General features: G+C 44.8%; 1 protein-coding gene across 1 annotated transcript in view; it reads right to left on the reverse strand.

Annotated features, from left to right (window-relative positions):
• ALK (ALK receptor tyrosine kinase) overlaps nucleotides 1-15722 on the reverse strand; it is a 1590950-nt gene that overhangs the window by 54155 nt on the left and 1521073 nt on the right. Inside the window, exons 17-18 of the mRNA XM_063919418.1 lie at nucleotides 11062-11175; nucleotides 128-314 (exon numbers count right to left, since the gene is read on the reverse strand). Of these exons, the coding sequence (XP_063775488.1) occupies nucleotides 128-314; nucleotides 11062-11175 (301 nt within the window). The remainder of the gene's footprint in view (nucleotides 1-127; nucleotides 315-11061; nucleotides 11176-15722) is intronic.

The raw sequence follows: 15722 nt of genomic DNA on the forward strand, positions 1-15722 counted from the left end.
GGAGAGGGTCATGTTGGGAGGAATGCCATTATAGTATATTATCTTTCACATCATTTTCTATATATTACAGAGCAATTTCTGGTTCTGCCGATCAGTCGCCACCCTGCGACCTCCACTTTGCCCTCACCTTATTAGAGAGATGTTCTTCCTGGGCACCTCTTTCAGGTCACCGATGGATGTGATCTTGCCAGCGAAGCAATAGTTGGGGTTGTAGTCTGTCATGATGGTGGAGGTCCGCACTTTGCTGAGCTTGTAGTCGGGGCTCTGTAACTCCATCTGTATGGCCTGGAGTTCCTGGTGCTTCCTCCTGTATACTGGAGACAAAGCAGGTACTCTGACAGTGATACAATGTAACAACTTCCCTGCTGGCCAGTGTTATTGGTTCCCACATGTTACCTTTTCCCAATCATTCGTGCTTTAACTTATATAACGACAAAGGCCCTTATTCCGAGTTGTTCGCTCGCAAGCTGCTTTTAGCAGCATCGCACACGCTAAGCCGCCGCCTACTGGGAGTGAATCTTAGCATAGTAAAATTGCGAACGAAAGATTCTCAAAATTGCGAATAGACACTTCTTAGCAGTTTCTGAGTAGCTCCACACTTACTCGGCATCTGCGATCAGTTCAGTGCTTGTCGTTCCTGGTTTGATGTCACAAACACACCCAGCGTTCGCCCAGACACTCCTCCGTTTCTCCAGCCACTCCCGCGTTTTTCCCAGAAACGGTAGCGATTTTTCGCACACACCCATAAAACGGCCTGTTTATGCCCAGAAACACCCACTTCCTGTCAATCGCATTACGATCACCAGAACGAAGAAAAAACCTCGTAATGCCGTGAGTAAATTACCTAACTGCATAGCAAATTTACTTGGCGCAGTCGCAGTGCGGACATTGCGCATGCGCATTAGCGGCTAATCGCTCCGTTGCGAGAAAAAAATAACGAGCGAACAACTCGGAATGACCACCTATATGCACACATGCCACTGGGATTTATAATTCAGGTTCTATGGGCAGTGGGAGGTTTAGATCCAAAAGAGATGCTTTGTCCGGTTGCAACACATTGGATAATTATCTATCTATCTATCTATCTATCTATCTATCTATCTATCTATCTATCTATCTATCTATCTATCTAAATATAGGACTGCGACACTCACAGGACTCATCATTCAAATCATCATCTGGAACAGATCTGCATCCTAGCAGGACACTCCTGGTGGGGTGAGGTGGATGGGTTCTACCATCTGTATCTGAAGAGTTTAACTATACGATTGTGAAATTCCAGTGTTATGTAAGAGCAAGTAAATATTTGACAACTTAAAATCTTTTTCTTTTCTAAATACTATACAATAGCTTTTCATTTCGGGTGCAAGGATTTAATTGTAGACCCACTCGCTGGAGTGGAATAATAATCCATAGACGATCCTCCAGGCATGTTGACTGGTGGAAGGCTGGAGCTATCCACCAATCAGAGTGCAGTATTCTCTACACGCCTCCCAGCTTGCAGCCAATCAATGGCTGTCAGCATGCTGACTGGTGGATGGCTGGAGCTATCCACCAATCAGAGTGCTGACGGCCTTTCACCTCATGGCAGCATGTGGAGAGATGGTGCAGGACTGCAGGAGGGGTAAGGTACTGTATGATTTTTTTTGTTTTAATTGGTTCCCACGACTGGGTGTGTAGGGGAGCAAGCGCATGTCTGTGCACAGAGCCTACAATGTTGTTCAGACAGCCCTGCTATGTGGACCCCCTTGGATCCAGGGGCCGCATGTGCACCCATACAATTATACTTACTTCTCTGGAGTCCCTGGTGCTGCAGTCCAGCAGAAATCACAGTGAAAATGGTGCAGCGGCCATTTTCCCGGTGATTCGTGCATGTGCAGTTGAGAAGTCATCAGGAACATGGTGTTGGCACCATGTTCCTGGAGACCTGCACATGCTCAGTAGACTCTAGCACAAAGCCAGAGTCTACGGCGCCACCAGAGAGGAGGGGGCCGCACAGAGCCCACACATAGGTCTCCACCTGGTGCAAGCTTGGAGATTTATTTTAATTTCCTTCAAATGTCCACATATTTTCCACTATAATATCGGAGAACAAATTGCCACAGTGATTAAGGGTGTTCACAGCAATATCTCATATGTATCATGTGTATTGTTTGTTTTTTGTAGTCACTTTCTCTTGTCCTGGGTAAAACTGTATGTAGTGTGGTGATGATGATGATGATGATGATGATGATGATGATAATGAATAATAATAGTAATTATGTGATGGAGGTGAGAACATATAAGAAGAACCGGGTGAAGAGAGCGTAACCTGCGGAGAGACCTGTCTTGTCCTGGCTTTTACGCTGGGGAATGAACCAACATGAAGCTATTAAGCAGGACACAATGGATCTCATTAATAGAACAATTATCAGCCTGTTGTCTTGAGACCAGGCACAAGCAGCCCATTACTGTAAAAGTCTGGTGTCATCCTTCAGTCTGCAGTGTCCGCTGTCGCAGACAGTTACAGGCTGTCAGCTGTCACTGTCCCCGGGCGCAGCCACAGACAACAGCTGGACACTTCTGACTGGAACTGTCTCGGGTCCACCATTGCATCGATTCTGGGCCAGTGCAGCCTAAACCAAACAGACAGGATAGCCACGGGCGCAGTCGCTTCAACTCAGACAGGGGACTAATTATGTACGGTGAGAAAGAAGAGAAAGAAGGTAACATAACCGTTACATTATTAATTACTCTCTGTAAAAGAATATCTGTATAAATCACGTATGTTACTGGAACGAACTGATGGCAGAAATTATCACTGATTACCGTTTCACTGATCGCGCCAAATAGCTCCATTTGGTGCACCACGGCGTTTGTGATTTAGCCGCGCCACGTGTCTATCTCTTTTATATAGGTCTCTGCCGCATTACTAATGTGACAAAAGCGCATTACAAGGGAACACTAGCTACTGGGGCTGCATTGATTGTGCGTCTGTGTGCGACTACGCCGCACATTTGGGTAAAAAAGCACAAGACAGAGTTCGGATATGAGCAGCCGCGCCGTGACTGGCGCCATGGATAGTTATGCTTAATCTGCGACTTCTGCCAATCCCTTTGTAACAACAGTACTAATCTAGTGTCCCTGGTACCCTGTGAGTGTGACTAATACACCTTTCACATCACACAAATAACCCGGTATCAACCCGGTATATCGCCGGGTCGTGGCGGGTCACTGTGCAATGTGAAAGGGGCCATGGAGGATTCCCGGGTCGCCTGACCCAGTAATTCAACCTGGGTTATAAGAAGGGTTATTCGATGTGACACGGGACCCGTTCACTACATAGGGAGAGGCTGTGTGGAGATGAGCTCATCTCCCAGCTTCGCCTCCGATCCCCACCTCTATGGCAACCCGACCACGCATATTGCTGGGTCGGGAAGCCTGCTGTTAGGGTCCAATACCATATCCCACCCGGGAAGGACCCGTTTCCAATTCCCCGGTGGGATCCAGCATTGGCCGTGTGAAAGGGGTATAAGACAAAATATAGGTAAAAGTTGCAGCAAACGTCTCGCACCATATACAGCAAGAAAGCTACGTGAATGAGTACACAACTGTATAACGGAAAAGTGCACCTGGTGTCAGCAGAAGTAGGAAGCAGCCAGACCTCACTGACAATCCTAGAAGGAGATCCCGCTGTGGTCGGAACCATATATCAACAAGCAATATAACAGTATACATTAGTCGACAAAGATAATATGCAGAGCCATAGCTGGTGACATGAACAATAATGCAGAGCCTAACTGGGGATAAGAATATGCAGAGCCATATCTCGCATGGTGAGAAACCTAGAGATGCTCTGCTCCCTGGTAAGGTCACCGCTTTCTGCCACTGGCTCTTTTGAGTATTCAATGGTGGCGACTATGGTGTGGGCAAGTGGCCGCTCCACCTATCCATTAATCCATCTGACTGCGCTGGTTCAGCAAACTTCTTATGGCAAACTAACATCAAACCATGGGCCTCAGCGTGGTCTACATGCTGGTTCTAGACCCACCTATTCCAAAAATGCAGACACAGGCCCTCTCTCCCTAGTGAAACAGGCCCAGAAACCAAAACCAGCTATATCTCAATACACTGTACCAGAGACATGCTACCGCCCGGGGGAGGCCCATGTGCCCCTTCTCCGTGAGGCTACACCCAGCTTTCGTCCATGGCACCATCTATAGTATGATATTTCAGAACATAGGAAATATGCAGAAGAAAGCATAGGTTGTGGCACAAACAAAGAGACTTTACTAAAATCTGCACCGAACATATCACATGGTAGATGGTGCGGCTGGCAGACTGAATGGGGGGGTGACCACTGCAGGCTCACCTCGCCATCTGTTCTGGGTGCATTCTAGATGCTGCACTGCTTGATAGTTACTTCTTGCTATTTTGGGATCTGCTTCTTATTTCACACATTGTAGTCTGCTTAGGCGCTCTTCAACAGTCTAAACTTGTTACATAGAAAATTTAATAAATCTCGCACCAGTATTGATAAGCTCTCATATATACTTCTGGGTATATAGTGGTCTTTTCTGCTTTATGAATAATAATATCTCATTTGCTCATCCACCATGGATATGTATTTATATTTGCAGGTGCTTTCCTAACGCTTACAGGTCCTAGACCCACACTTATATACAAAACACAGAAAGAGAAGAAAGAAGCATTTTTATCGGATGATAAAAATTCTTCTTTCTTCTCATTCTGTGTTTAGTCTAAACTTGTTGTTTAACTTTTAAATATGATATTTAGTTGCCGGAGAAGCGGTAGGGAGCAAACACGAGGAAGAAAAACACCTTCCAAAATTCCCAGTCCCAGCACTTATGCTTCGGTTTAGTGCGCGTCTCCACCAGGCCCTGGTATTGTCAATCAAAATGTCTGTTAAGTTTCTCATCCTGCCCACTGTAACCGATGTAGTCTGTCCCTGGTACCTTCATGGGCAGGAGGAAAACCATGTGTTCAACGGGTATCTTCTTAGTGGCTTTTCATTTTTTGGTTCATACAGTATCTACAGTGGGGCAAAAAAGTATTTTTGAAAAAAAACAAAACCTAGGGGTGTGTACATACGGTGAGATATTTTCTTTCGATTTTGACTATATAGTCAAAATCGCAAGAAAAGTTAGTGCAGATCGCAAGGTGAAAGTCACCTCGCGGTCCCGCCAGGTCGGCATCGCAAGAAAAGATACACTGTGCAGGCAAGTCAATCCTTGTTAGATCAGTGTACTATCTAGTTCATCTCACATGTCAATGACATCTCACATAAGCCAAAATCGTAAGCACACATAGTCCATATCTCAAGAAAAGTTAGTCAAAATCTGTGTTATCTGGGCTCTGGGGAGTTCAGGGGAAATCGCAAGTGAAAATCGGGCATAGCAAGGAACTCACCGTGTGTACACACCCTAGGAAATCACATTGTATGATTTTTAAGCAATTTATTTGTATATTCTTGAGGAAAATAAATATTTGGACAATCAAAAAGTTGAACTCAATACTTTGTAATATAACCTCGGTTGGCAATTACAGAGGTCAAACGTTTCCTGTAGTTCTTGACCAGGTTTGCACACACTGTAGCAGGTATTTTGGTCCACTGTTCCATGCAGAGCTTCTCTAGACCTGTCATATTTTGGGGCTGTCGCCGGGCAACACGGACTTTCAAATCCCTCCACAGATTTTCTATTGGGTTGAGGTCTGGAGACTAGCTAGGCCACTCCATGACCTTGAAATGCTTCTTACGGAGCCACTCCTTAGTTGCCCGGGCGGTGTGTTTGGAGTCATTGTCATGCTGGAAGACCCAGTCACGTTTCATCTTCAATGCTCTTACTGAGGGAAGGAGGTTTTTGCCCAAAATCTAATGATACATGGCCCCATTCATCCTCTCCTTAATATGGATCAGTCGTCCTGTCCCCTTTGCAAAAAAGCAGCCCCAAAGCATGATGTTTCCACCCCCATGCTTCACAGTGGGTATTGGGATGCCATTTATCATTCTTCTCCCTCCAGACACCGCGAGTGGAGTTTATACCAAAAAGTTTGATTCCATTCTCCCAATCCTCCTCTGGATCATCCAGATGGTCACTGGCAAACTTTAGACGGGCCTGGACATGTGCTGGCTTAAGCAAGGGGACCTTTCGGGCGCTGCAGGATTTCAATCCATGACGACGTAGTGTGTTACTAATGGTAACCTTTGTGACTGTGGTCCCAGCTCTCTTGAGGTCATTGACCAGATCCCCCCGTGTAGTTCTGGGATGATTCCTCACTGTTCTCAAGATCATTGATACCCCACGAGGTGACATTTTGCATGGAGCCCCAGGTCGATGGAGATTGTCAGTGATCTTGTATTTCTTCCATTTTTTAATAATTGCGCCAACAGTTGATCTCTTCTCACCAAGCTGCTTGCCTACTGTCGAGTAGCTCATCCCAGCCTTGTGCAGCTCTACAATTTTGTCCCTGGTGTCCTTAGACAGCTCTCTGGTCTTTGCCATGGTGGAGAGGTAGCAGTCTGACTGTTTGAGGGTGTGGTCAGGTGTTTTTATACAGATAACCAGTTCAGACAGGTGCCATTAATACAGGTAACAAGTGGAGGATAGAAGAGCTTCTTAAAGAAGAAGTAACAAGTCTGTGAGAGCCAGAAATCTTGCTGCTGGTTAGGTGTCCAAATATTTATTTTCCACAAGAATATACAAGTAAATTGATTAAAAATCATACAATGTGATTTCCTGATTTTTTTTTTAGATTCTGTCTCTCACAGTTGAAGTGTACCTATGATGGAAATTACACACCTCTCTCCTCTTTTTAAGTGGGTCAACTTGCACAATCGGTGGCTGTCCAAAAACTTTTTTGCCCCACTGCATGTGGTGCCCCAAGATGGCCGCCTTGTCTGGTACTCTCATGGGTAAGATGAACATTGCATGACTCTGATGAATTTGTAAGGATTATGTATCTCAATTTAGTATTTTGTATCTCTTACATTATGTGTCACCTGTTCCAGGCTTTGACTAGTTTGCCAAATATAACCTATATGCCTAAAATGGCTGCCTCCCCTGGAACCTTTGTGTGTATGTTTAATCCTTGGAACTGATGGTCCAAAATGGCTGCCACACCTGTATTATGTTCTTGGTTCCAGTATTTGCAGGCCATGCATCTCTGTTTATTTGGTAGTGAGAGATCGAGGCACCTGCTGTGGCAGGATGAAATCCTGGGCGAATTCCCGAGGAAGAATAGGATTTATATCTCCAACATGACATACTGAGATGCAGGTCTTGTGACCAGCAGTGGGCCAGTTGTGGTAAATCCCACCTATCCTCACTGTGTTTAGCGAGGTTAGACTCTTGGCTTAATATCACTGTCTGGTTTACAGAGGAAAAGAGGCTGTGCTCAAGTGTCAGGCAGCCAGTGAGAGCGGTGAGGGAAGCTCTCACTATGCTGCTGCTAGATAGACACCAAAATTAGTTATATAATTGATAACCAGAATCTAGAGAACTGAATATGCATATCGGCCAAATGTCCCAATTTAGTCGGGAAAGTCCTGCCTTAACAAATTGGCCTGCATTGTCCTATTTGGCTAGGCAGTTGGTAAGTTCCATTTACTACTGTTCCGCTCAGCACATGCAATGTGCAATGATGTAAAGCGTCATGACTGGAAACGACCCTGCAGATCCAGACTGAATCAGTCATATCCAGTCAGAGGCAGAGAGAGGCATGCAAGCAGTCAGCCCAAACGGTCACAGAGCAGGATTGAAAACGTGTCAGGTAAGTTTTGTTCTGTGGGCAATTATTAGGGTTATTATTTAAGGTGGAAATTATTATTGGTGTGATTATTAAATAATAGTACAAATAACAATGCCAAATGATAGCACCAATATTAAATGCCCATTTCCAATGGTGTAGCTACCATAGGTGCAGGGAGGAAAGCTGCTATGGGGCCCAGAGCTGAGAGGGGCCATCTTCCCTGTCACAGTTACATGTGTTATATACAGGGTGTAGCTACCATAGGTGCAGGGAGTGCAGCTGCTATGGGGTCCAGAGCTGAGAGGGGCCACCTTCCCTGTCACAGTTACATGTGTTATATACAGGGTGTAGCTACCATAGATGCAGGGAGTGCAGCTGCTATGGGTCCCATAGCTGAGAGGGGCCACCTTTCCTGTTACAGTTACATGTGTTATATACATGGGTGTAGCTACCATAGGTGCAGGGAGCGCAGCTGCTATGGGGCCTAGAGCTGAGAGGGGCCACCATCATCATACAGTTAGGTCACGCGTGCGCAGCTAGGATTTTCTGAAGTTTTCGCGCAGTAGCAATAAATTGCTCAACTTGCGCAAACAGGAATGCGTACCTACTGCCCTGATCTTTCTAAGCTCGCAGACGCCATGCAGTCAACTCATCAGTACATTTTGCATGAATTTTCAACACATTGACGTTGGTACAATAGATCACGATAAGTAACTGAACAAAAAGCAGATCCCAAGTCTCAAAAGTCCGGCCACCCCTGGTCTAGCGGTTCAGGAAGGAGGAATGATTTTTAAATAAAATGATCTCCAATATTTGATGGAAGCAAATCCCCTTTAAGGATTCTTGCCAATCAATAAAACGCGCGTATCTCGCAGTCCAGTAATCATTCCTCTTTTGCATACATCTCATTCCCTCTCTCCATGTCTTATTTACAGCTGCTCTGCGGACTGACTTTTCCAGAACACTGATTACTGAGCAGGTTTTCTGATGCAGAAACACAGCACGCTCCTCCTCAGTGGGAATCTATCTCAGCGGAAAGCGTGCCGAAGATAAACATGAGCTCAGTATTAGAACTGCAAATAGCTCTATGAATGTATAATACCTTCCGTCTTTATTGCACTATAACTGGATCGTTACAGAGTGCGGCTTCTTCATCTATAAGGAAGCATAAACCTTATTAGGGAAGAATGTTTATTTTCACTTTATTGCTCAACTTATGTTCAGTAAAACATATGGGAACTGGTATTTTGGGAAGATAATGTTATTTATCTGTATTTTTACATTGAAATGAGTTAGGGATTCCACTTGGCTTCCTGAGCCAAATATAATTTAACCGCAACAGTAGAAAATAGAGCAGTTCCATTAATGGACGGTTTAGGCTAAACTATATTAAAAAAATAAAAAATAATAATATTTACAGTTTTAACACACCATCATCAGTCTACCCCAGCGTCATTCAGTAGGAAATGTTCTACAGCAGGAAATGTTCTACGGGTCACATAGGGTTTCAGCAATAAATAATGTTTCAGAATAATGTTCTAGCAGACAAGGGTAGAAATGCAGCAGCTCATTGGGCCCAATTCATGTTTGTAAGTACTGTAATTGTACGGCCGCAGGGAAGCGCAAGGAAGCGATTGTGCAATTCCGTGTAATTAAAATGCAAATGCCTCCTGCATTCGTTTGCCAGATCTGTGTGCTGCATCTGGTCATGAGTTCTGATGTTTTTTGGCAACGGTAAGCCACACTGGAGTTGGCTTTGCCCTCCAGTCACCACATTGGACTTGGCTTTGCCCACCAGTCACCACATTGGGCTTGGTTCCGACCTTCAGTCACCACGTTGGGCTTGGCTTTGCCCTTCAGTCACCACATTGGCCTTGGCTTTGCCCTCCAGTCACCACATTGGACTTGGCTTTGCCCACCAGTCACCACATTGGGCTTGGCTTCGACCTTCAGTCACCACGTTAGGCTTGGCTTTGCCCTCCAGTCACCACATTGGCCTTGGCTTTGCCCTCCAGTCACCACATTGGCCTTGGCTTTGCCCTCCAGTCACCACATTGGACTTGGCTTTGCCCACCAGTCACCACATTGGGCTTGGCTTCGACCTTCAGTCACCACGTTAGGCTTGGCTTTGCCCTCCAGTCAACACATTGGCCTTGGCTTTGCCCTCCAGTCACCACATTGGCCTTGGCTTTGCCCTCCAGTCACCACATTGGCCTTGGCTTTGCCCTCCAGTTACCACACTTGGCTCAACTTTTTCCACCAGCCACCAGATTGGACTATTAGTTGTCCACACCAGCAACAAGAATATGCTCAGCTTTCCCTAATTAACCAACAGACTGGTTTTTGCTTTTCCCATTAGCCACCAGATTGGGCTCAGATTTCCCTACCAGATTTGACTTGGCTTTTTCCACCAGCTATAAAATTGTGTTTGACTTCCCACACCAGCCACCAGATTGGTCTTAGCTTTCCTGATTAGTCACCAGATTGGGCTCAGCTTTCCAAACCAGACTGGGTTCATTTTTTTCCACCAGTAAACAGAACAGGCTTAGCTTTTCTCACCAGTAAACCAGATTAGACTCAGCAGTTCCTACAAGCAAACAGATTAAACCCAGCTTTTTACACCAGCCACCGGATTGGACTCTGCTTTCCCCACCAGCCATTATAGTAGACTTGGCTTTTCACACCAGATTGGGCTCAGATTTCCCCACCAGTCATTATATTAGACTCGGCTTTCCCCACCAGTCTTTATAGTAGACTTGGCTTTCCACACCAGCCACCAGATTGGACTCTGCATTCCCCACCAGTCATTATAATAGACTTGGCTTTCCACACCAGATTGGGCTCAGATTTCCCCACCAGTTATTATATTAACCTCGGCTTTCCACACCAGTCACCAGATTGGGCTCAGCTTTCCACACCAGCCACAAGATTGGGCTCAGCTTTCCACACCAGCCACAAGATTGGTCTCAGCTTTTCACACCAGCCACAAGATTGGGCTCAGCTTTCCACACCAGCCACAAGATTGAACTCTGCTTTCCCCACCAGTCACCAGATTGAGTTTGGCTACCCTAACCATAAACCAGATTCGGCTTGGCTTTCCACACCATTCATGATATTAGGCTTGTCTTTACCCGCCAGTCATCGGACTGTTTATGTAATTTGTTTTGGCATTAAATGTGGTTCAAGTTGAATTGATTTATTTTGGCAGTACTTTGTACCTGCCCCCGGCTAGCGTTCAGCATATACTATGATAAGCATACTGCCATGACTCCAGGTGGTAGATCATTTACTGACTTGGTTCTATAGACTCACCAATCATAATGCCGGAGAATGCCAGAATAAGGGCAGCCACGAGCCCTGACGTCACAATGGACAGTACCAGTGACAATGGCAGATGTGTCTCCTGGGCTGGCTGGATCTGATCATCTGGAAAACAGATAAAGATTTTAGTTGTACCTTCTGTAAAATGGGAGAAGGTTACAGGAGAGGAACCAGTTGTTAATTTATCTGCCATCAACATTCTCAGCGGGAAATGTAATCAAACATGAGTTGTCCAACTAGAAGATTTTCTGTGACTTTTGCCAAGGGATTTAAAGTGACAATTTAAAGGCAAAAAACAGGAAGATTTTTCTTTTAGATTTTTAAAAAGAAAATAATAATTGTGCTTTAAATCCTTTGTCACAAATGACTGAAAACTGTTGACTTGGACAAATCTGATGTGACGTTGCAACCATGAAATGATATATTCCTATAAGCAACCTGACAATTGCTATTCTGTATGAAAAAAAAACATTTTCAAACTATGGGGTATAGTTACTAAGATTCGTGTTTCTGCCGATTTGGTGGGAGTTTAATCTCAAATTTTATCGGACGTATTTTTCTGCAACTTTTTGTAATCATTTTCGGGAATTTACTAAGCTGCAGAGTTTTCGTTTTTCGTATTTTCTGATGTCGATGCTGTTCGTATTGTCGGGCAGTGGTTTAGGGGAGTAATAAGTAAAACACTGCCGGACATAACACAATGAAGCCTGGCCGGATCAGTGAGATCCGTGCAGGGCTTCATTGTGTACAGTATTAAAAGAGTTAAAAGTGTAAAAGAAAATTGCGTGGGGGTCCCCCCTCCTAAGCATAACCAGCCTCGAGCTCTTTGAGCCGGTCCTGGTTGTTTAAATACCAGGGAAAAATTGACTGGGGTCCCCCGTATTTAGGCAACCAGCATCGGGCTCTTGGGCCGGCCCTGGTTCCAAAAATATGGGGGACAAAAGACGTAGGGGTCCCCCGTATTTTTGAAACCAGCACCGGGCTACACTAGCCGAGAAGATAATGCCACAGCCGGGGGACACTTTTATACTGGTCCCTGCGGCCGTGGCATTACCCCCCCAACTAGTCATCCCTGGCCGGGGTACCCTGGAGGAGTGGGGACCCCTTAAATCAAGCCCCTGCCCCTTCCAGGCACCCCAGGGCCAGGGGTGAAGCCCAAGGCTGTCCCCAGCACCACTGGGCAGTGGGTGCCGGGCTGATATCCTTTTTGTGTGTAAAAAAAAGAATATTGTCTTTTGTTTTAGAACTACAAGTCCCAGCAAGCCTCCCCCACTTGCTGGTACTTGTAGAACCACAAGTACCAGTATGCAGGGAAATAACGGGCCCGCTGGTACCTGTAGTTTTACAACAAAAGAAATACCCAAATAAAAACAAGACACACACACGACTCTTGTGGGTGACCCCAATTAACTTTGCGGTTAACCACAGACCGCAAAGTTCCCATCATAGGCTAGAATGGAGGAGCGCGATCCTCCATCCTAGCCGCTGCGCTACTCCTGATTGACAGGCTAGTAGCGCACAGCCAATCAGGAGAGCGCCATGATGTGGTGCTCCCTGATTGGCTGCTGGGATATCCAGTGACAGGAGTCACGGGGGGTCCCGGCATTCGGGGAAAGAGGTTCCATGTGTAAACATGGAACCCCTTTAGTGGCGTGGACCGGGTTTCCATTTTTTTATTTTTTACAAGGCTGTGGATTACTTCTGGAAAGAAGAGGACAGATCATCACTAGATAATAGGTGAGTATATTGGAATTTTGGATTTACGACTGGATGCTACTGGAGAAGGGGACGTGATTAGCCGGCGTGGGATGTAGGTAAGTATGTATGAGTGTGTGTGTTTTAATAAATTTGTACTGTCACGGTGTGTGTGTGTCTTGTTTTTATTTGGGTATTTCCTTTTTTGTATTACTACAGGTACCAGCGGGCCTGTTATTTCCCTGCATGCTGGTACTTGTGGTTCGCCAAGTACCAGCAAGCGGGGGAGGCTTGCTGGTAGTTCTAAGACAAAAGACAATATTCTTTTTTTACACACAAAAAGGCTATCAGCCCGGCACCCACCGCCCAGGGGTGCTGGGGACAGCCTCGGGCTTCACCCCTGGCCCTTAGGTGCCTGGAAGGGGGGGGGGGCTTGATTTAAGGGGTCCCCACTCCTCCAGGGTACCCCGGCCAGGGGTGACTAGTTGGGGGGGGGTAATGCCACGGTCGCAGGGTCCCGTATAAAAGTGTCCCCCGGCTGTGGCATTATCTTCTCAGCTAGTGGAGCCCAGTGCTGGTTTTAATAATACCGGGGACCCCTACATCTTTTGTTCCCCACAGTTTTGGAACCAGGGCCGGCCCAAGAGCCCGATGCTGGTTGTCTAAATACGGGGGGACCCCGGTCAATTTTTCCCCGGTATTTAAACAACCAGGACCGGCTCAAAGAGCCCGAGGCTGGTTATGCTTAGGAGGGGGGACCCCACACAATTTTTTTTGCCATTTTTAACTATTTCTGACCCATTTACACAGATAAGCATCCACGGATCTCACTGATCCGTGCATGACTATCTGAACACGCCAGCAAAAAGCAGGTCTATTTGAAAGATCCTTTTTTTAACGAATTCTATGCTTTCCCGGCAGTGTTTGGCTGTTGTCGGCAGTGATTGAGAATACAAATTCTTAGTAAATTACTGAGTTGTATAAAATAACAGCCGTGTTTGACCGATGGTCTATCATTCGTATTTGTGAACTCTGCCGGGAAAAAAGAAACGAATAGCCCCAACACTGCCGAGATTTGTGTTTAATAAATTCCCGTGATCACACGTAGACAGAAAAAACAAAAACAAATGAAATCGGCACCTTAGTAAATATACCCCTATGTATACACTGTATGCCAATTGCATTTCTGTTATTAACATTCTAGGTAACTGAACTGAGCTAAACATTTGTTTAGTCTTTTGCCTCTCCCAGGCTGTAAAAGAATGTGTGCTTACTATACACAGCAGGAGGTCATGTGTATAGGGCACTGTTTTCCTTACATTCTCCACTCAAGACGCACTAAGTCAAAAAAGATGACAAATCCTTCTGAAGCCAAAGGAAGGTGCACATCAATGAATCTCTAGTGTTTCCTTCCTTATTGGTGATCTAGTTATATATGTGGACACTTCTAACAGATATGTTGTAACTTCTCTGTAGACCATGCTAGTTTGACAAGGTGACCCTGTATTGAAAGATCCAAGGGTCCCTTATTGATCTTAGGCTCTGCTAGCCTGACAAGTACTGTAGAACCTGTTTGAGGAAAGAACAAAGAAAGTGGTGTATACATAAAATGAAATGTCACCCAACAATTCCTTGGGGAAGCAGCTACAAGTTGGGGATGCACCATTCCTCTTATCCTTGTGAAATCCCCTACAACAGAAGTTCCTAAGATGTCTGTCGTAACTCATGGATTTCCGAAAGTTATTCCTTTTTATTTTATTTCTGAAATTATTTTGTAATTAGAATCTGTGTGTCATTTTTATTAAGTGTTATGATAATTAATGCTTGGAATATTTTTGGGATTAAAAACATTTAATCTAGCATATTTTCCATGATTCTTATTGAATTTGTGAGCCCAATGCTACATATCTATGTGTAATTAAGTGTGAAATATAATTTGTGCAGAGAATATAAGGACTCCATTCAATTCCTTTGTGGTGGCGGAGAAATTGTTTATTTTTTGGTGAGCATTCAGAGTGCAGACAGCCATGACCCAGCTGCCCTAGATTGCTGTATCTGAGGGCAGGCTGAAGTTGTGACATCTGGGTTCATTACATTGCCCCCTAAGTTTCTGTGTGACATAGGCTACCTGTGGTTTTACAGGTAGCGCTCAGTGTACTGTAAATGTTTCTTTGGTGTAACTGTACCCAAGGGCTCTAGCCAGCATGTTGATGTTCTTAATATCTACACAGATAGAATGATATATTCAAAATGTCATAATGTCTATATATGAATTTTGGGTTAGGGTTAGACTACAATTAGGGCTGTACAATACTTGTGCACCTACTGTACCATTTAATGATCTTTCACATTCCTACAATAAGTCAAATTAAATTAGAAATAAACTTGAGGCACCATTAGAAATCGCTTTAATACGTTTCTACCGGCTCAATGAAACACAGAATACCGTAACAATGAAACCTGTTGTCACATATACAGTAGTTGTTTATTCATATACGTACGGTACCGGTTATTGCACTGTATGTGTTTTGTTCAGTTGTTAATAAAGTGTTTTTTCTATAAATACAAGCCAGGAACCTAGAAACTGACAGTTGATAAGACGAGTGTTACTACAATGTATGAAGCCACTGGTAAGATTTGCGCTATAGTTAAAAAAAAACAAAACAATTTTTTACCCACTCAATTGACAATTATTGTCCTACTGCCTGAGGAAAGCGGATTGTGAGGGACGGACAGCTAAAATTCTGGACATGGCTAAATAGATGGGGGAGGAGTTACAGATAGTTTGGTGAAGAGCAAATCTCTGCAAGGTGTGCATTTAGTCACAACGCTATCACACTAATTAAAGAATATCACGAAGAGGAGCAGTATCTGAATTACCACAGTTGCGGGGTAAGGGCAGCAGCTACTGTACTGAATGAGCCACCATGTTCCATGTAGTGCAGCAGTTTCTGCAA

This window comes from Pseudophryne corroboree, chromosome 4 (genome assembly GCF_028390025.1).
Source record: "Pseudophryne corroboree isolate aPseCor3 chromosome 4, aPseCor3.hap2, whole genome shotgun sequence".
Classification (NCBI taxonomy): Eukaryota; Metazoa; Chordata; class Amphibia; order Anura; family Myobatrachidae; genus Pseudophryne; species Pseudophryne corroboree.